Source organism: Oncorhynchus gorbuscha, linkage group LG06, assembly GCF_021184085.1.
Source record: "Oncorhynchus gorbuscha isolate QuinsamMale2020 ecotype Even-year linkage group LG06, OgorEven_v1.0, whole genome shotgun sequence".
In the NCBI taxonomy this organism is placed as follows: Eukaryota; Metazoa; Chordata; class Actinopteri; order Salmoniformes; family Salmonidae; genus Oncorhynchus; species Oncorhynchus gorbuscha.
In genome coordinates, this window is record NC_060178.1 from 43,979,724 (window position 1) to 44,002,373 (window position 22,650).

Genomic DNA, 22,650 nt, shown 5'->3' on the forward strand with positions numbered 1-22,650 from the left:
TACCTCGTTTACTCTCTCCCACCTGTTCCCTTTTTTCCCTCTGATTAGGTCTCTATTTCTCTCTCTGTTTCTGCTTCTGTCTTTGTCAGATTCTCGTTTGCTTCACCCTTGTCCCGTCCTGCCGTAATCTGCCTCTTCATCAGATGCTACGTGTGATCAGGTACCTCTGTCCTCTACAACCCGCGCCTACCCGGAGAGACCAGCAGTCTGTTGCCGCTAACCCTGCTATTCTCCTCTGCTGCTAGAAGGGGACTCTCCTGTAAAGATCAGAGGACTTTATGATTTATTTGTCGCCCTCTCTGCGGGTTGTCTATTTTGTCAATCGTTACATCTGAAGAGGATATATGTCTTCCCTGTGTTTGGACATTAAAAGACTCTGTTTCTGTTAAACCGCTTTTGGGTCCTCACTCACCTGCATAACACTCTCTTTCACCGCGGGCCAAACCATTGCAAATAGAGGATGAGGTCGGGAGGAGGAGAGATGGAGAGAGAACAATGAGGCTCTCTCATTTAAAGACTGGTGTTATTTGTTCTACATTCTTTTACAAAGGGGTCCAAAAGGGATCTTCGTCTGTCTCCATAAGAGAACCCTTTTTGGTCCAGGTAAAACCCTTTTTGGGTTCCATGTAGAACCCTCTGTTCCACATGGAACCAAAAAGGGTTCTACCTGTAACCAAAACGGTTCTTATCAAATCTAATAATATGTTATTGGTCACATACACATGTTTAGCAGATGTTATTGCGGGTGTAGCAAAATGCTTGTGTTCCCATCTCCAACAGTGCAGTAGTATCTAACAATTCACAACAATGCACAGAAACCTAAAAGTACAAAAATGTAACAAAGAAATATAAATGTTATAAATATTAGATTGAGCAATGTCGGAGTGGCATTGACTAAAATAGAGTATACAGTATATAAACTCAGCAAAAAAAAAAAAACGTCCACTCACTGTCAACTGTATTTATTTTCAGCAAACTTAGCATGTGTAAGTTAAATGTGTAAATATTTGTAGGAACCTAACAGGATTCAACAACTGAGACATAAACTGAAGAAGTTCCACAGACGTGATTAACAGAAATTGAATAATGTGTCCCTGAACAAAGGGGGTGGGGGGTGGGTCAAAATCAAAAGTAACAGTCAGTATCTAGTGTGGCCACCAGCTGCATTAAGTGCTGCAGTGCATCTCCTCCTCATGGACTACACCAGATTTGCCAGTTCTTGCTGTGTTACCCCACTCTTCCACCAAGGCACCTGAAAGTTCCTGGACATTTCTGTGGGGAATGGCCCTAGCCCTCACACTCCGATCCAACAGGTCCTAGATGTGCTCAATGGGATTGAGATCCTGTCTCTTCGCTGGCCATGGCAGAACACTGACATTCACACACAGAATGAGCAGTATGGCTGGTGGCATTGTCATGCTGGAGGGTCATGTCAGGATGAGCCTGCAGGAAGGGTACCACATGAGGGAGGAGGATGTCTTCCCTGTAACGCACAGCATTGAGATTGCCTGCAATGACAACAGGCTCAGTCCGATGATGCTGTGACACACCGCCCCAGACCATGAGGAACTGTACTGACCTCGCCTTCAGAATGATAGTGGGTGAACAGGCCTTGGCTTGGGTGGTTGATGTCCTTGAGGATCTTTTTGGCCTTCCTGTGACATCGGGTGTTGTAGGTGTACCTGGAACCAAAAAAGGGTTATTCAAAGGGTTCTCCTACATTGTATTCCGCTGTGAGTGTTTTTTTTATGGATGATTCTCAACATTGAGGCTTATATGACAGTTTGTTCCAGCCCTGGGGAGCAGTGGTCAAGAAAAGGTCAGAAACTATGATCCAATACCACTCTGATGTGTTCTTATCCCACCCAACACACACTCGAATGCAGGGTTGGGTAAGGTACTTTCTAAATGTAATCTGTTGCAGTTACTAGTTACCTGTCCAAAATTGTAATCAGTAACACACCTAGAAGGCCAGCATCCTGGAGTCGTCTCTTCACTGTTGATGTTGAGACTGGTGTTTGTGGGTACTATTTAATGAAGCTACCAGTTTCTCAAACTAGACACTCTAATGTACTTGTCCTCTTGCTCAGTTTTGCACCGGGGCCTCCTACTCCTCTTTCTATTCTGGTTAGCGCCAGTTTGCGCAGTTCTATGAAGGGAGTAGTACACAGTGTTGTACGAGATCTTCAGTTTCTTGGTAATTTCTCGCATGGAATAACCTCCATTTCTCAGAACAAGAATATATATTGTATATATTCCATAAAAAAATCAGCTGTTTCCACCTACAATAGTCATTTACAACATTAACAATGTCTACACTGCGTTTCTGATCAATTTGATGTTATTTTAATGTACAGAAAATGTGCTTTTCTTTCAAAAATGTTACGAATCCCTTTTGGCCCGACAGTCTAGGGGGGATGGTAATGAGACCCGTAACATAACTCATGCAATTTATAATAGTGACAAAGTAAAAGTGTGAACGAAATAACCACAATAACTGTAATCTACCGTCAAACTCAGGGTTTATTGTAAAACACACGGTAATGGGGGGAGCAGGAAAAGGGGCTAAGCTGGACCCAAGGAAAGAAACAATAAGCATCCAAAAACACCCCTAAGCTAGACTAGCCTATTTCAACAACAGCTAACTAACTAACCAAAAATACAGTGGGTGGTCCGCCCAGTTCTAACTGGTGTATTTAACACCAGTTAGAACTGGGGCCACTTAGTGTATTTACACGACCAGTCAAAGGTTTGCACACACATACTCATTCCAGGGTTTTTCTTTATTTTGACTACATTTACATTACATTTACATTTAAGTCATTTAGCAGACGCTCTTATTCAGAGCGACTTACAAATTGGTGCATTCACCTTATGACATCCAGTGGAACAGTCACTTTACAATAGTGCATCTAAATCTTAAAGGGGGGGGGTGAGAGGGATTACTTATCCTATCCTAGGTATTCCTTAAAGAGGTGGGGTTTCAGGTGTCTCCGGAAGGTGGTGATTGACTCCGCTGTCCTGGCGTCGTGAGGGAGTTTGTTCCACCATTGGGGGGCCAGCGCAGCGAACAGTTTTGACTGGGCTGAGCGGGAGCTGTACTTCCTCAGTGGTAGGGAGGCGAGCAGGCCAGAGGTGGATGAACGCAGTGCCCTTGTTTGGGTGTAGGGCCTGATCAGAGCCTGGAGGTACTGAGGTGCCGTTCCCCTCACAGCTCCGTAGGCAAGCACCATGGTCTTGTAGCGGATGCGAGCTTCAACTGGAAGCCAGTGGAGAGAACGGAGGAGCGGGGTGACATGAGAGAACTTGGGAAGGTTGAACACCAGACGGGCTGCGGCGTTCTGGATGAGTTGAAGGGGTTTAATGGCACAGGCAGGGAGCCCAGCCAACAGCGAGTTGCAGTAATCCAGACGGGAGATGACAAGTGCCTGGATTAGGACCTGCGCCGCTTCCTGTGTGAGGCAGGGTCGTACTCTGCGGATGTTGTAGAGCATGAACCTACAGGAACGGGCCACCGCCTTGATGTTGGTTGAGAACGACAGGGTGTTGTCCAGGATCACGCCAAGGTTCTTGGCGCTCTGGGAGGAGGACACAATGGAGTTGTCAACCGTGATGGCGAGATCATGGAACGGGCAGTCCTTCCCCGGGAGGAAGAGCAGCTCCGTCTTGCCGAGGTTCAGCTTGAGGTGGTGATCCGTCATCCACACTGATATGTCTGCCAGACATGCAGAGATGCGATTCGCCACCTGGTCGTCAGAAGGGGGAAAGGAGAAGATTAATTGTGTGTCGTCTGCATAGCAATGATAGGAGAGACCATGTGAGGTTATGACAGAGCCAAGTGACTTGGTGTATAGCGAGAATAGGAGAGGGCCAAGAACAGAGCCCTGGGGGACACCAGTGGTGAGAGCGCGTGGTGAGGAGACAGATTCTCGCCACGCCACCTGGTAGGAGCGGCATGTCAGGTAGGACGCAATCCAAGCGTGGGCCGCGCCGGAAATGCCCAACTCGGAGAGGGTGGAGAGGAGGATCTGATGGTTCACAGTATCGAAGGCAGCCGATAGATCTAGAAGGATGAGAGCAGAGGAGAGAGAGTTAGCTTTAGCAGTGCGGAGCGCCTCCGTGATACAGAGGAGAGCAGTCTCAGTTGAATGACTATTCTTGAAACCTGACTGATTTGGATCAAGAAGGTCATTCAGAGAGAGATAGCGGGAGAGCTGGCCAAGGACGGCACGTTCAAGAGTTTTGGAGAGAAAAGAAAGAAGGGATACTGGTCTGTAATTGTTGACATCGGAGGGATCGAGTGTAGGTTTTTTCAGAAGGGGTGCAACTCTCGCTCTCTTGAAGACGGAAGGGACGTAGCCAGCGGTCAGGGATGAGTTGATGAGCGAGGTGAGGTAAGGGAGAAGGTCTCCGGAAATGGTCTGGAGAAGAGAGGAGGGGATAGGGTCAAGCGGGCAGGTTGTTGGGCGGCCGGCCGTCACAAGACGTGAGATTTCATCTGGAGAGAGAGGGGAGAAAGAGGTCAGAGCACAGGGTAGGGCAGTGTGAGCAGAACCAGCAGTGTCGTTTGACTTAGCAAACGAGGATCGGATGTCGTCGACCTTCTTTTCAAAATGGTTGACGAAGTCATCTGCAGAGAGGGAGGAGGGGGAGGGAGGGGGAGGAGGATTCAGGAGGGAGGAGAAGGTGGCAAAGAGCTTCCTAGGGTTAGAGGCAGATGCTTGGAATTTAGCGTGGTAGAAAGTGGCTTTAGCAGCAGAGCCAGAGGAGGAAAATGTAGAGAGGAGGGAGTGAAAGGATGCCAGGTCCACAGGGAGGCGAGTTTTCCTCCATTTCCGCTCGGCTGCCCGGAGCCCTGTTCTGTGAGCTCGCAATGAGTCATCGAGCCACGGAGCGGGAGGGGAGGACCGAGCCGGCTTGGAGGATAGGGGACATAGAGAGTCAAAGGATGAAGAGAGGGAGGAGAGGAGGGTTGAGGAGGCAGAATCAGGAGATAGGTTGGAGAAGGTTTGAGCGGAGGGAAGAGATGATAGGATGGAAGAGGAGAGAGTAGCGGGGGAGAGAGAGCGAAGGTTGGGACGGCGCGATACCATCCGAGTAGGGGCAGTGTGGGAGGTGTTGGATGAGAGCGAGAGGGAAAAGGATACAAGGTAGTGGTCGGAGACTTGGAGGGGAGTTGCAATGAGGTTAGTGGAAGAACAGCATCTAGTAAAGATGAGGTCGAGCGTATTGCCTGCCTTGTGAGTAGGGGGGGAAGGTGAGAGGGTGAGGTCAAAAGAGGAGAGGAGTGGAAAGAAGGAGGCAGAGAGGAAAGAGTCAAAGGTAGATGTGGGGAGGTTAAAGTCGCCCAGAACTGTGAGAGGTGAGCCGTACTCAGGAAAGGAGCTTATCAAGGCATCAAGCTCATTGATGAACACTCCGAGGGAACCTGGAGGGCGATAAATGATAAGGATGTTAAGCTTGAAAGGGCTGGTAACTGTGACAGCATGGAATTCAAAGGAGGCGATAGACAGATGGGTAAGGGGAGAAAGAGAGAATGACCACTTGGGAGAGATGAGGATCCCGGTGCCACCACCCCGCTGACCAGAAGCTCTCGGGGTGTGCGAGAACACGTGGGCGGACGAAGAGAGAGCAGTAGGAGTAGCAGTGTTGTCTGTGGTGATCCATGTTTCCGTCAGTGCCAAGAAGTCGAGGGACTGGAGGGAGGCATAGGCTGAGATGAACTCTGCCTTGTTGACCGCAGATTGGCAGTTCCAGAGGCTACCGGAGACCTGGAACTCCACGTGGGTCGTGCGTGCTGGGACCACCAGAGTAGGGTGGCCGCGGCCACGCGGTGTGGAGCGTTTGTATGGTCTGTGCAGAGAGGAGAGAACAGGGATAAACAGACACATAGTTGACAGGCTACAGAAGAGGCTACGCTAATGCAAAGGAGATTGGAATGACAAGTGGACTACACGTCTCGAATGTTCAGAAAGTTAAGTTACGTAGCAAGAATCTTATTGACTAAAATGATTAAAATGATACAGTACTGCTGAAGTAGGCTAGCTGGCAGTGGGTGCGTTGTTGACACTACACTAATCAAGTCGTTCCGTTGAGTGTAATAGTTTCTGCAGTGTTGCTATTCGGGGGCTAGCTGGCTAGCTAGCAGTGTTGTTTACATTACGTTGCGTTAAAAGAACGACAATGGCTGGCTAGCTAACCTAGAAAATCGCTCTAGACTACACAATTATCTTTGATACAAAGACGGCTATGTAGCTAGCTATGTAGCTAGCTACGATCAAACAAATCAAACGTTGTACTGTAATGAAATGAAGTGAAAATGTGATACTACCTGTGAATGCGACCGGGTTGTTGAGTTCTATTCAGAAGACGTTGGCTAGCGTTGGCTAGCTAGCAGAGTCTCCTACGTTAAGGACGACAAATAGCTGGCTAGCTAACCTCGGTAAATTAAGATAATCACTCTAAGACTACACACTCTAAACCTAAACAACACAATTATCTTGGATACGAAGATACGAAGACAGCAAAGACGGCTATGTAGCTAGCTAACACTACACTAATCAAGTCGTTCAGTTGAGTGTAATAGTTTTCCCAGTGCAGCTAATCAGTGGACGTTAGCTAGCTGGCTAGTGAAGACTACGTTAGGACGGCGAAATACGATAATTACGCAATTATCTTTGATACAAAGACGGCTATGTAGCTAGCTGAGAAGAAATTGCTAAGATTAGACAAATCAAACCGTTGTGCTATAATGAAATATAATGTAGAATAATAGTGACGATATCAAAACTATGAAATAACACAATTGGAGTCATGTAGTAACCAAAAAAGTGTTAAACAAATATACTTTATATTTGAGATTCTTCAAAGTAGCCACCCGTTGTGCCTTGTTGACAGCTTTGCACACTCTTGGCATTCTCTCAACCAGCATCATGAAGTAGTCACCTGGAATGTATTTCAAAGGTGTGCCTTGTTGAAAGTTATTTTGTGGAATTTCTTTCCTTCTTAATGCGTTTGAGCCAATCAGTTGTGTTGTGACAAGGAATGGGTGATATTCAGAAGATAGCCGTATTTGATAGCCCTATAAGTCCATATTATGGCAAGAACAGCTCAAATGAGCAAAGAGAAATGACAGTCTATCATTGACTGACCTTCATGTCTTAAAGTAATCTGGAACATTTCAAGAACATTGAAAGTTTCTTCAGTCGCAAAAACCATCAAGCACTGTGATAAAACTGGCTCTCATGAGGACTGCCACAGGAAAGGAAGACCCAGAGGTGCTACTACTGCAGAGGATAAATTCATTAGAGTTACCAGCCTCAAAATTGCAGCCAAAATAAATGCTTCGCAGAGTAACAGACATATCTCAACATCAACTGTTCAGAGGCTGCGTGAATCAGGCCTTCATGGTCAAATTGCTGCAAAGAATCCACTACTAAAGGATGAAAATAAGAAGAAGAAACTTGCTTGGGCCAAGAAACACGAGCAACTGACATTAGTCCAGTGGAAATCTGTCCTTTGGTCTGATGAGTCCAAATTTGAGATTTTTGGTTCCAACTGCTGTGTCTTTGTGAGACGCAGAGAAGGTGAATGAGATGATCTCCGCATGTGTGGTTCCCTCTGTGAAGCATGGAGTAGGAGGTGTGATAGTGTTTTGGGGGTTATTTCAAAAGTTTTGATGTCATCACAATTATTCTACAATATAAAAAATAGTAAAAATAAAGGAAGAACCCTTGAATAAGTAGGTGTGTCCAAACTTTTGGCTGGTACTGTATGCATTTCTATTTTTCTCTGCCTCAAGATCCCCCTACGGGCGTGGGCCCCAGGTCTCCAGCCCTGTTATAAGCCCCTCTTCATTAATCAGGCCCAGGATCCCCAGCTGTTGAAAGAGTGCATTTTTCACTGGTTGTCCACTGGTTCCAAAAACAATGATTGATAGGCAGCTTAAACTCTTTCAATTCTACCTTTATAGGCCATTCACAACAACCACAATCCATAATGTGCAAAAAGCTAAGTGAGAGAGCAGCAGTGTGATTCACTTCAATGCACTATGTAGAGTACATTCGGAAAGTATTCCAACCCCTTGACTTTTTCCACATTTTGTTATGTTACAGCTGTGTTCTAAAATTGTTTAAATCATTTCCCCCCTAGATCTACCTGACAGGTCGCTCCTACCAGGTGGCGTGGCGAGAATCTGTCTCCTCACCACGTGCTCTCACCACTGGTGTCCCCCAGGGCTCTGTTCTAGGCCCTCTCCTATTCTCGCTATACACCAAGTCACTTGGCTCTGTCATAACCTCACATGGTCTCTCCTATCATTGCTATGCAGACGACACACAATTAATCTTCTCCTTTCCCCCTTCTGATGACCAGGTGGCGAATCGCATCTCTGCATGTCTGGCAGACATATCAGTGTGGATGACGGATCACCACCTCAAGCTGAACTTCGGCAAGACGGAGCTGCTCTTCCTCCCGGGGAAGGACTGCCCGTTCCATGATCTCGCCATCACGGTTGACAACTCCATTGTGTCCTCCTCCCAGATCGCTAAGAACCTTGGCGTGATCCTGGACAACAAACTGTCGTTCTCAACTAACATCAAGGCGGTGGCCCGTTCCTGTAGGTTCATGCTCTACAACATCCGCAGAGTACGACCCTGCCTCACACAGGAAGCGGCGCAGGTCCTAATCCAGGCACTTGTCATCTCCCGTCTGGATTACTGCAACTCGCTGTTGGCTGGGCTCCCTGCCTGTGCCATTAAACCCCTACAACTCATCCAGAACGCCGCAGCCCGTCTAGTGTTCAACCTTCCCAAGTTCTCTCACGTCACCCCGCTCCTCCGCTCTCTCCACTGGCTTCCAGTTGAAGCTCGCATCCGCTACAAGACCATGGTGCTTGCCTACGGAGCTGTGAGGGGAACGGCACCTCAGTACCTCCAGGCTCTGATCAGGCCCTACACCCAAATAAGGGCACTGCGTTCATCCACCTCTGGCCTGCTCGCCTCCCTACCACTGAGGAAGTACAGTTCCCGCTCAGCTCAGTCAAAACTGTTCGCTGCTCTGGCTCCCCAATGGTGGAACAAACTCCCTCACGACGCCAGGACAGCGGAGTCAATCACCACCTTCCGGAGACACCTGAAACCCCACCTCTTTAAGGAATACCTAGGATAGGATAAAGTAATCCTTCTCACCCCCCCCCCCCTTAAAATATTTAGATGCACTATTGTAAAGTGACTGTTCCACTGGATGTCATAAGGTGAATGCACCAATTTGTAAGTCGCTCTGGATAAGAGCGTCTGCTAAATGACTTAAATGTAAATGTAAATGATCTACACACAATACCCCACAATGACAAAGCAAAAACAGGTTTAGAATTTTATTCAAATGTATTAAAAACCCAAAACTGAAATATCACGTTTACATAAGTATTTAGACCCTTTACACAGTTCGGAAGCACCCTTAGAAGCGATTACAGCCTGTCACACCTGTATTTGGGGAGTTTCTCCTATTCTTCTCTGGACACCCTCTCAAGCTATGTCAGGTTGGATGTGGAGCTGCATTTTCAGGTCTCTCCAGAGATGGTCGATCGGGTTGTCCCGAAGCCACTCCTGCGTTGTCTTGGCTGTGTGCTTAGGGTCGTTGTCCTGTTGGAAGGTGAACCTTCACTCCAGTCTGAGGTCCTGGGCGCTATTGAGCAGGTTTTTATCATGGATCTCTCTGTACTTTGCTCCGTTAATCTTTTCCTCGATGCTGACTAGCGTCCCAGTCCCTGCCGCTGAAAAACATCCCCACAGCATGATGTTGCCACCACCATATTTCACCTTAGGGATGGTGCCAGGCTTCCTCCAGATGTGACACGTAGCATTCAGGCCAAAGAGTAAAATCTTGGTTTCATCAGACCAGAGAATCTTGTTTCATGGTCTGAGAGTCTTTTAGGTGCCTTTTTGCCATCTCCAAGCTGGCTGTCATGTGCCTTTTACTGAGGAGTGTCTTCTGTCTGACCACTCTATCATAAAGGCCTGATTTGTGGAGTGCTGCAGAGATGGTTGTCCTTCTGGAAGGTTCTCCCATCTCCACAGAGGAACTCTAGAGCTCTGTTAGAGTGACCATCAGGTTCTTGGTCACCTCCATGACCAAGGACCTTCTCCACAGGTTCCTCAGTTTGGCCGGGCGGCCAGCTCTAGGAAGAGTCTTGGTGTTTCCAAACTTTTTTGCGGACTCTGGCCGCAAAACATGAACATATAGGGGAAGGTCTGGGTGGGCGTCTGTCTGCGGTGGCAGCTCTGGGGCAGAACGTGGACCCCACTCCACCATAGTCTTTGTCCGCCTCTTAACCTGCCTCCGTGGCCTCTTTAGAGCGGCGGCCCTCACCGCCGACCTCGGACTGGGGACCCTAGCCACAGGTCCCGAATGGAAGGGAGATTCCGGCAGCACCGGACAGGCGGGAGACTCCGGCAGCTCCGGCGTGAAGGGCGACTCCAGCAGCGCCGGAGTGACGGGCGGCTCTGGCAGCTCCTGACTGACCGGCGGCTCTGGCAGCTCCTGACTGACGGGCGGTTCTGGCAGCTCCTGACTTGCGGGCAGCCCTGGCAGCTCCTGATAGACGGGCGACACTGGCAGCTCAGGACAGACGGGCGACTCTGGCAGCTTAGGACAGACGGGCGATTCTGGCAGCTCAGGACAGACGGGAGACTCTGGCAGCTCAGGACAGACGGGAGACTCTGGTAGCTCAGGACAGACGGGAGACTCTGGCAGCTCAGGACAGACGGGAGACTCTGGCAGCTCAGGACAGACGGGAGACTCTGGCAGCTCAGGACAGATGGGAGACTCTGGCAGCTCTGGACAGGCGGGAGGAGACAGAGAGACAGCCTGGTGCGGGGGGCTGCCACCGGAGGCCTGGTGTGTGGAGGAGGCACCGGATAGACCGGACCGTGGAGGCCACTTTAGGTCTCGAGCACCGAGCCTGCCCAACCCTACCTGGCTGGAGGCTCCCCGTAGCCAGGCCAGTGCGGCGAGGTGGAATCGACCGCACTGGGCTGTGCTGGCGAACCGGGGACACCATGAGCAGGGCTGGTGCCATGTACCCTGGCCCGAGGAGACGCACTGGAGACCAGATGTGCTGAGCCGGCTTCATGGAACCTGGCTTGATGCCCACTCTAGCCCGGCCGATACGAGGCGCTGCTATGTAATGCACCGGGCTATGCCTGCGCACCGGGGACACCGTGCGCCTCACGGCATAACCCGGTGCCTGCCAGGTACACCTCTCTCCACGGTAAGCACGGGGAGTTGGCACAGGTCTCCTACCTGACTTAGCCACACTCCCCGTATACCCCCCCTCAATAAATTTTTGGGGCTGCCTCTTGTCCCAGTCGCGCTGCCGTGCTGCCTCCTCATACCACCGCCTCTCGGCTTTCGCTGCGTCCAGCTCTGGCTTGGGGCGGCGATATTCTCCCGGCTGTATCCAGGGTCCCTTGCCATCCAAGATCTCCTCCCATGTCCAGGAGCCTGGAGATCGCTGCTGCTGCCCGTCACCACGCTGCTTAGTCCTTTGGTGGTGGGTGATTCTGTAACGCTCGTCTGTGATGGACGAAGAGGAGGACCAATGTGCTGCGTGGTAAGTGTCCATATTGATTTAATAAAACAATTGAACACTGAAACAAAACAATAAAGCGACAACGAACAAAACGAAACAGTCCTGTAGGGTGAAGCACAAAACACAGAACAGAAAATAATAACCCACAACTCAAGGGTAAAAACAGGCTACCTAAGTATGGTTTTCAATCAGGGACAACGATTGACAGCTGCCTCTGATTGAGAACCATACCAGGCCAAACATAGAAATCCCAAATCATAGAAAAAATAACATAGACTGCCCACCCCAACTCACGACCTGACCATACTAAAACAAAGACAAAACAAAGGAACTAAGGTCAGAATGTTACAATATCGCTGTACACCCATAGAAAAACTGGTTCCTTATAGAACCAAAAAAGGCTTCTATCACTTGCCTCATATATGGAACCCAAAAAAGGTTCTATATAGAACCCTTATATAGGTTTGGCATGGTGCCATTTATGAATTATGGCTACTACTATTAATAGTAATATTTTGAGCTAAGAATTTAATTTAATAACCAATTAAATACATATAGAAAAGATTACCAGCATAGTTTTTTAAATGTATTGTCATTATTTGCAATTATACTGAAGTTTGGAAATATGCACTGATGGCCAGAGAGGCATCCCTTTGTTTGAATGATGGCCCAGGTCAACTCTGGATGACTTCTTGATGACAATACAATACAATATACTTTGTCCATTATTTACAGTGACCAACAAAAATGTGTCTTCTGCCTCATTCTCATCCCACCCAAACAGCAGACCTCACACAGACAGTTGAGACAAGCACAGGTTCAAGCTGCATGCAGCACCCCTGGATGGAGAACGTATGGTGGGGTTAAGGGCCTTGCTCAAGAGTCTAACATTAAGGGAATGTTTTGAGGATTGGAACCTATTAACCTTGGTCAGATTTGCCAAATGGAGGGCGTGGGAGAGTTTTGTATGTGTCCCTGTATGTGGAGTAAAGGTGATTTAGAGTTGTTTCGCATCTAGTTGCACAGGTAACATGCTGGTAGAAATGAGGTAAGATGGATTTCAGTTTTCCTGCATTAAAATCACCGGCCACTAGGAGCGACGTCTCTGGTTGAGCATTTACTGTGCAGCCGTCTTCATCGATCTGGCCAAGGCTTTCAACTCTGTTCATCACTGTAGTCTTATCGGCAGACTCAACAGCCTTGATTTCTCAAATGACTACTGTGTCAAATCGGAGGGCCTGTTGTCCGGACCTATGGCAGTCTCTATGCGGGTACCACAGGGTTCAATTCTCGGGCCTACTCTTTTCTCTGATATCAACGATGTCGCTCTTGCTGCGAGTGATTCCCTGATCTACCTCTACGCAGACGTTACCATTCTGTATACATCTGGTCCTTCTTTGGACACTGTGTTAACAAGCCTCCAATCGAGCTTCAATGCCATACAACACTCCTTCCGTGGCCTCCAACTGCTTTTAAACGCTAGTAAAACTAAATGCATGCTTTTCAACCATTCGCTGCCCACACCCGCCCGTCCGACTAGCGTCACTACTCTGGACATTTCTGACTTAGAATATGTGGACAACTACAAATACTTAGGTGTCTGGTTAGACTGTAAACTCTCCTTCCAGACTCATATTAAACATCTCCAATCCAAAATTATTTCTAGAATCGGCTTCCTATTTCGCAACAAAGCCTCCTTCACTCACGCCACCAAACATACCCTTGTAAAACGGACTATCCTACCGATCCTTGACTTCAGAGATGTCATCTACAAAATAGCCTCCAACACTCTACTCTGCAAACTGGATGCAGTCTATCACAGTGCCATCTGTTTTGTCACCAAAGCCCCATACTCCACCCACCACTGCAACCTGTATGCTTTCCTCGGCTGGCCCTCGCTACATATTCGTCGCCAGACCCACTGGCTCCAGGTCATCTATAAGTCTTAGCTAGGTAAAGCACCGCCTATCTCAGCTCACTGGTCACAATAACAACACCACCCGTAGCTCGCACTCCAGCAGGTATATCTCACTGGTCATCCCCAAAACCAACACCCCCTTTGGCCGCCTTTCCTTCCAGTTCTCTGCTGCCAATGACTGGAACGAATTGCAAAAATCGCTGAAGCTGGAGACTTATATTCCAATATGTGTGCGTTTCTATCAAAGTAAGTGCCGTATAACGTTGTAATAGCATCTGCATGTCGTGTCTACTGTAGCATAATCATTTTGTGTATATTCCTTATAACCACGGAGACGCGAGGTAACGTTACTCATTTCATAGCCTTTATGGTGTTATACTCAATGCTTAGAAATGCTTCAGTCTGGTTTTAGACCCCATCATAGCACTGAGACGGCACTTGTGAAGGTGGTAAATTACATTTTAATGGCATCGGACCGAGGCTCTGCATCTGTCCTCGTGCTCCTAGACCTTAGTGCTGCTTTTGATACCATCGATCACCACATTCTTTTGGAGAGATTGGAAACCCAAATTGGTCTATACGGACATGTTCTGGCCTGGTTTAGATCTTATCTGTCGGAAAGATATCAGTTTGTCTCTGTGAATGGTTTGTCCTCTGACAAATCAACTGTAAATTTTGGTGTTCCTCAAGGTTCCGTTTTAGGACCACTATTGTTTTCACTATACATTTTACCTCTTGGGGATGTTATTCGAAAACATAATGTTAACTTTCACTGCTATGCGGATGACACACAGCTGTACATTTCAATGAAACATGGTGAAGCCCCAAAATTGCCCTCGCTAGAAGCTTGTGTTTCAGACATAAGGAAGTGGATGGCTGCAAACTTTCTAATATTAAACTCGGACAAAACAGAGATGCTTGTTCTAGGCCCCAAGAAACAAAGAGATCTTCTGTTGAATCTAACAATTAATCTTAATGGTTGTACAGTCGTCTCAAATAAAACTGTGAAGGACCTCGGCGTTACTCTGGACCCTGATCTCTCTTTTGAAGAACATATCAAGACCATTTCGAGGACAGCTTTTTTCCATCTACGTAATATTGCAAAAATCAGAAACTTTCTGTCCAAAAATGATGCAGAAAAATTAATCCATGCTTTTGTCACTTCTAGGTTAGACTACTGCAATGCTCTACTTTCCGGCTACCCGGATAAAGCACTAAATAAACTTCAGTTAGTGCTAAATACGGCTGCTAGAATCCTGACTAGAACCAAAAAATGTTATCATATTACTCCAGTGCTAGCCTCTCTACACTGGCTTCCTGTCAAAGCAAGGGCTGATTTTAAGGTTTTACGGCTAACCTACAAAGCATTACATGGGCTTGATCCTACCTATCTCTCTGATTTGGTCCTGCCGTTCATACCTACACGTACACTACGGTCACAAGACGCAGGCCTCCTAATTGTCCCTAGAATTTCTAAGCAAACAGCTGGTGGCAGGGCTTTCTCCTATAGAGCTCCATTTTTTTTATTTTTTTTATTTTAATTTCACCTTTATTTAACCAGGTAGGCTAGTTGAGAACAAGTTCTCATTTGCAACTGCGACCTGGCCAAGATAAAGCATAGCAGTGTGAACAGACAACACAGAGTTACACATGGAATAAACAATTAACAAGTCAATAACACAGTAGAAAAAAATGGGCAGACTATATACAATGTGTGCAAAAGGCATGAGGAGGTAGGCGAATAATACAGTTTTGCAGATTAACACTGGAGTGATAAATGATCAGATGGTCATGTACAGTTAGAGATATTGGTGTGCAAAAGAGCAGAAAAATAAATAAATAAAAACAGTATAAAAAACAGTATGGGAATGAGGTAGGTGAAAATGGGTGGGCTATTTTCCTATAGACTATGTACAGCTGCAGCGATCGGTTAGCTGCTCGGATAGCTGATGTTTGAAGTTGGTGAGGGAGATAAAAGTCTCCAACTTCAGCGATTTTTGCAATTCGTTCCAGTCACAGGCAGCAGAGTACTGGAACGAAAGGCGGCCAAATGATGTGTTGGCTTTAGGGATGATCAGTGAGATACACCTGCTGGAGCGCGTGCTACGGATGGGTGTTGCCATCGTGACCAGTGAACTGAGATAAGGCGGAGCTTTACCTAGCATGGACTTGTAGATGACCTGGAGCCAGTGGGTCTGGCGACGAATATGTAGTGAGGGCCAGCCGACTAGAGCATACAAGTCGCAGTGGTGGGTGGTATAAGGTGCTTTAGTGACAAAACGGATGGCACTGTGATAGACTGCATCCAGTTTGCTGAGTAGAGTGTTGGAAGCCATTTTGTAGATGACATCGCCGAAGTCGAGGATCGGTAGGATAGTCAGTTTTACTAGGGTAAGCTTGGCAGCGTGAGTGAAGGAGGCTTTGTTGCGGAATAGAAAGCCGACTCTTGATTTGATTTTCGATTGGAGATGTTTGATGTGGGTCTGGAAGGAGAGTTTGCAGTCTAGCCAGACACCTAGGTACTTATAGATGTCCACATATTCAAGGTCGGAACCATCCAGGGTGGTGATGCTAGTCGGGCATGCGGGTGCAGGCAGCGATCGGTTGAAAAGCATGCATTTGGTTTTACTCGCGTTTAAGAGCAGTTGGAGGCCACGGAAGGAGTGCTGTATGGCATTGAAGCTCGTTTGGAGGTTAGATAGCACAGTGTCCAATGACGGGCCGAAAGTATATAGAATGGTGTCGTCTGCGTAGAGGTGGATCAGGGAATCGCCCGCAGCAAGAGCAACATCATTGATATACAATGGCAGACCGGTCTGCCTACCCATGTCAGAGAAGCAAACTCGGTCTCAACCTTTAAGTCTTTACTGAAGACTCATCTCTTCAGTGGGTCATATGATTGAGTGTAGTCTGGCCCAGGAGTGGGAAGGTGAATGGAAAGGCTCTGGAGCAACGAACCGCCCTTGCTGTCTCTGCCTGGCCGGTTCCCCTCTTTCCACTGGGATTCTCTGCCTCTAACCCTAATACAGGGGCTGAGTCACTGGCTTACTGGGGCTCTCTCATGCCTCCCCTGCAGGGGGTGCATCACCTGAGTGGGTTGATTCACTGTTGTGGTCATCCTGTCTGGGTTGGTGCCTCCCCCCACTTGTGCTGTGCCGTGGCGGAGATCTTTGTGGGCTATACTCAGCCTTGTCTCAGGATGGTAAGTTGGTGGTTGAAGATATCCCTCTAGTGGTGTGGGGGCTGTGCTTTGGCAAAGTGGGTGGGGTTATATCCTTCCTGTTTGGCCCTGTCTGGGGGTGTCCTCGGATGGGGCCACAGTGTCTCCTGTCGTCTCCTGTCTCAGCCTCCAGTATTTATGCTGCAGTAGTTTGTGTCGGGGGACTAGGGTCAGTTTGTTATATCTGGAGTACTTCTCCTGTCCTATTCGGTGTCCTGTGTGAATCTAAGTGTGCGTTCTCTAATTCTCTCCTTCTTTCTTTTTCTCTCTCTCGGAGGACCTGAGCCCTAGGACCATGCCCCAGGACTACCTGACATGATGACTCCTTGCTGTCCCCAGTCTACCTGGCCATGCTGCTGCTCCAGTTTCAACTGACCTGAGGCCTAGGACCATGCCCCAGGACTACCTGACATGATGACTCCTTGCTGTCCCCAGTCCACCTGGCCATGCTGCTGCTCCAGTTTCAACTGTTCTGCCTTACTATTATTCGACCATGCTGGTCATTTATGAACATTTGAACATCTTGGCCATGTTCTGTTATAATCTCCACCCGGCACAGCCAGAAGAGGACGGGCCACCCCACATATGCTCTCTCTAACTCTCTCTTTCTTTCTCTCTCTCAGAGGACCTGAGCCCTAGGACCGTGCCCCAGGACTACCTGACATGATGACTCCTTGCTGTCCCCGGTCCACCTGACTGTGCTGCTGCTCCAGTTCCAACTGTTCTGCCTTGTTATTATTCGACCATGCTGGTCATTTATGAACATTTGAACATCTTGGCCATGTTCTGTTATAATCTCCACCCGGCACAGCCAGAAGAGGACTGGCCACCCCACATAAACTGGTTCCTCTCTAGGTTTCTTCCTAGGTTTTGGCCTTTCTAGGGAGTTTTTCCTAGCCACCGTGCTTCTACACCTGCATTGCTTGCTGTTTGGGGTTTTAGGCTGGGTTTCTGTACAGCACTTTGAGATATCAGCTGATGTACGAAGGGCTATATAAATACATTTGATTTGATTTGATTTGATTTGGATTTGATTTGATTTAGATAGCTAGCTACATTATTCTATTAGCTCTGTAGACGATGCTAATTGCATCAGAGAAGTATTAGCATGTGTTGTATTTTGAAGCTACCCTGACCTTATGACTCCCAAGTGGCGCAGCTGTCTAATGCACAGCGTTTCAGTGCTAGAGGGGTCACTACAGACACCCAGGTTGTCACGTCTGCTCCACTAGAGGGGGGGTTACTGTCACGTCTGCTCCCACTCTTCCCTCCCCTGGCGCTTGAGGGTGCCAGGCTTGCCCTGCATCACGCACTCCTGCCATCAATTACGAACAACTGCCTTCCCTCGTCACGTGCTTCAGCGATATTGGACTCACCTGGACTCACTTATCATCTGTTTATTACCTCCCCTATATTCGTCAGTTTCTCTGCTCTGTTCCCCAATTCTGCATTAATTGCTTTTTGTCTGTATTACTAGTTTGCTGAAGCTGTTCCTGTCTCATTCCATGTCTGTTCTGTATTAAATGTTTGACTCACCGTACCTGCTACGTCTCTACAACGTCATCCACGTGACAGAATGCAGAAGCCAACACACAAGCATTGGGGAGTACTGGAGTTCCGGTTGGTATGGTGGCATCGGCTCTGGGTCGCCACCGATGGAACCGGGGGTGCCTAGCCAGCTCGTTGGGTTCCCACGCCCTAGCTGGCTTAAGAGGTTTCCTTGCCCCGGTAGGCTCGGATGGCGCCCATCTCACGTTGGGCATCAGCTGGATCGTCAGTTCTTGTTCGCCCAGCTGGTCCAGGAGGTTTTTTTGTTTGTTTTTTGTTTTGTTGGTGACGTCGGGGTGTATTCCACCGCCGATGGAATCGGAGGTGCCTAAGCCAGCCCGTCGGGCTTTCACGCCCTGGCTGGCTCGAGAGGTTTCCTTGCCTCGGTTGGATCGGCGGCTTCCTGGCCCACATCACACTCCACCGGATCTTTTGAGGTCCTTCTCTGCAGCGGGATCTACAGGTGTCTTGCCTCAGCCGGATCGTCAGGCTCTCACACTCCTGCCGGTTCGTTGGGCTTCCACGCCCCAACCGGCTTGCCCAGCACCCATGTCTCGGCCGGTTCGCCCATGTGGGACGTCGGCGCCCCTAGAGGGGGAGTACTGGGATGTCGGGTGGTGCCCCTAGAGGGGGAGTACTGTCACGTCTGCTCCCGCTCTTTCCGCCCTGCATCATGCACTCCTTTCATCAACACCTGCCTTCCCTCGTCATGCACATCAGAGATATTGGACTCACCCGGACTCACCTGTTATTACCTCCCCTATATTTGTCAGTTCCCCAGCTCTGTTCCCCGCTTCTGCATTGATTGTATTTTGTTTGTGTTGCCTGTTTGCTGACGCTGTTCCTGTCTCGTTCCATGTCCGTTATTTATTTAATGTTTTAATGTTTCCATGTGACACAGGTTCAAATCCAGACTGCGTTACTATCAAAGTAAGTGCCTTATTACGTTACAATACTTTCTGTAAGTCGTGTTATATCGTTTCTACTGCAGCTCACTCTATGTATGGAGCATAATATAGTTGTGTATATTCCTCATAACCGCGGGCACGCGAGGTAAGGTTACTCCTTTCGTAACCTTTATGGTGTTATATTCAATTATGCTTATGTAGCTAGCTACATTCTTCTATTAGCTCTGTAAAACAATGCTAATTGCATCAGAGAAGTATTGGCTTGTTGTATTTTGAAGCTACCCTGGCCTTATGACTCCCAAGTGGCGCAGCGGTCTAAGGCTCAGCATCTCAGTACTTGAGGTGTCACTAGACAATCTGGTTCAAATCCAGGCTGGGTTTCTATCAAAGTAAGTGCCTTATTACATCAATAGTTTCTGCATGTGAACTGTATGTCCAATTCCAAAAAATCCCTTGTTCAGTAATCATCTCAGCTGTTAGTCTGCAGTGAACAATGAGGGCTGCGTCAATCAGATGGAAAAAATATCTTCTTATACCACTTGGTCATTTCCTGAGTGCATTCCATAAAGCTGTTTATCATGTCTGCCTTATCCACTGCCCCCATTTTGAGGTAATCTGGTTTGATTTTTCTCTCTCCCGTCAGGTGGTCCACATTCCCTGTGGCCGACATGATTGCTATATGGACAGTGGAGAGGACATGGACATCTCGTTTGTCATGCCACTTTATTGCCAGCTGTTGACCGTTCTCCTTGAACTCCGCCTCCCCTCTCTGCATCTTCCTACATCCGAATGCCGGCATCCCCTTCCTGTTTGATCTGACTGTGCCACAGGCCCCTGTGCTGTTGGAGAGCAGATTCTGGAATAGTGTGGGACTGCTGTAACAATTGTCCACATACAAAGTGTGTCCCTTGCTGAAATGAGGAGCCAGCATGGTCACCACCACGGACCCGGACACCCCAAACCCCTCATACTCATCAATGCATACGTGCTTGTATGACACAAAGACTCAACCAAATGCTATTGTCAGGCTGGTAAGAACATTACTTATTTTGTATAACGGGTCATTCAGGATGGCAGTAGCATTGTAGATGAAATGCAGTCATCGCAGCAGTACTAGGAAGCGGTCTTGGGAAAAGAAGGGAGTTGCAAACATAGGATCTGTGCTCCAGTATTCTCTTAAGGAGTTCTTCTTTACTATCCCCATGAGAAGGACTGTCACCAGGAAGGTATACATTTCACTAATTGTGGTTGCCCCCCCCCCCCCCCACTCCCCACTCTCTCTTCTCCTGTAGCTCCAAGGCATAGTGATTGGTCTCTACTATGTCTCCCACCAGCTCCTGTGTCAGAAACAACTTGAAGCACTCTGCCTCAGATGGAAATGGCAAGGGGCGTTGCACTCCAGACTGGGACTCATCAAAGCAAACAGCAGGGCCAGGAGGGGTGAAATGGCTGGTGGCCTTCCAGCTACCACAGAACTCCTATACTTCATCCACTGTTGGTCTGCCTCCATCACCACCAGCATCTTTAAAGGGAACTGGGACTTTGTCAGTGGATAAGGGGTCCTCAGATTCAGGGTTCTCAATGACTGGGGGGAAGCTCCTCACTGTCAGAATCAGAATCTGATTCCTGATTCCATACTAAGACTCATTGTCAGAACTTTAACCAGTTCATATGGTATAGGGGACGGTTGCGTCCCACTTAGAAAAAAAACAGGGAAAATGCAGCGTGGCAAATTCAAAGAATTATATAAAAATCTAGCTTTCATTAAATCACACATGTAAGATACTCAATTAAAGCTACACTCGTTGTGAATCCAGCCAACATGTCAGATTTTTAAAAGGCTTTTAGGCGAAAGCATAAGAAGCTATTATCTGATGATGGCACAATGTCAACAAAGAGAGTAGCATATTTCAACCCTGCAGGTGCTACAAAACTCTGAAATAAAATATAAAACATGCATTACCTTTGACGAGCTTCTTTTGTTGGCACTCCAATATGTCCCATCACAATTTGATTAATTCCGTCCATATATATCCAAATGTCCATTTATTTGACGTGTTTGATCCAGAAAAAAACTGCTTCCAGACAACGCAACATCACGACAAAATATTTCAAAAGTTGCATATAAACTTTGCCAAAATATTTCAAACTACTTTTGTCATGCAACTTTAGGTATTTTTAAACGTTAATAATCGATCAAATTGTAGACGGCCAATCTATTTTCAATACAGGAAGTAAACAAACCATGCTTCTTTTTACGTCTTGCGCAACTCTCAATAGTGTAACGTTGTTCCTGGATGTGCTTCTTCTTCGTTGCACAAATGAATAACCTCAACCAAATTCCAAAGACTGGTGACATCCAGTGGAAGCGGTAAGAACTGAAAACAGGTTCCTAAGAAATATCCCTTTGTAATGACAGGGAACAGTCAGAGGCAAAAAAATAATAATTCTGAACAGTTAGTCCTCAGGGTTTTGCCTGCTACATAAGTTCTGTTATACTCACAGACATGATACAAACAGTTTTAGAAATGTCAGAGTGTTTTCTATGCACATCTACTAATAATATGCATATCTTATATTCCTGACATGCGTAGCAGGAAGTTGAAATTGGGCACGCTATTTATCCACAAGTGAAAATGCTGCCCCCTATACCTTAAGAGGTTAAAAAATATCCAGAATTTCCGCGTTTGTGAGTTGTCTCCTTTTGAAAGACGTTGCTAATGCTACAGCTTAGCTCACTAGCTACATACATTAACAACACTGAATGGCTCAAAGTGGGAGTGAGAGGTTACGTGATTGACTGCCAGCACGCACCATTTGTATCAATAAATCACAATCAGAAAATTATTTTTGTGGTAATTATTGATATATTTAGTGCTTTATTCACATGTTTTCAATTAACGGTGATAAATCATGCATTGTAAATAAATTGTAATGGTCACATATTATGTGTGTGAAATACTTTTTTGAAGGTTGTACTGATTACGATGAGCTATGCTAATTCCAGCTATGTGTGTGGAGCCATGTTTGTTGACATACAATGCATTCCGGGTTTCACATATTTGTCTGTTGGACCAAAGATGCTAAAAAAAATGAGGTGAGTAAAGGGTTCACTCATTTTTTGAGAACTTCAGGAAGTGACTGGTGAGATGTGAACGATGGTAGATGACACACCGCTTCAACATGCATACTATTAACTGACCAAATTAATATTTTGGTCTCTTATTATCTTTAGTTTCTGTGAGGAAAAGAAGCATGGCGGCACGCTGAAACTAATCATCGTTGGGTTACTTTCAATTTCTAGGAAGTGTTTTACTCAATTATTTTGATCTATGGTGAGCTCACCCATGATGTGATTAATTATAAATAGAAAATTCTATTAGCTAATTGATATTGTAGTTTATGTCAGCCGAGAGTTATACAATTATGACCTGTTGTGTTGCGTCAATCTTTCCTCAGTTAACGC

General features: G+C 47.1%; 1 protein-coding gene across 1 annotated transcript; it reads right to left on the reverse strand.

Annotated features, from left to right (window-relative positions):
- Positions 1 to 2,951: 2,951 nt before the first annotated feature.
- On the reverse strand, positions 2,952 to 20,115 carry LOC124038687. The gene is made up of 5 exons (XM_046354775.1): positions 19,721 to 20,115; positions 18,774 to 18,878; positions 18,483 to 18,675; positions 3,942 to 4,055; positions 2,952 to 3,746 (listed from the first exon to the last, which is right to left on the reverse strand). The coding sequence occupies exons 1-5, from the start codon at positions 20,113 to 20,115 to the stop codon at positions 2,952 to 2,954; spliced, it is 1,602 nt and encodes a 533-aa protein (XP_046210731.1).
- Between the last annotated feature and the right edge of the window lie 2,535 nt (positions 20,116 to 22,650).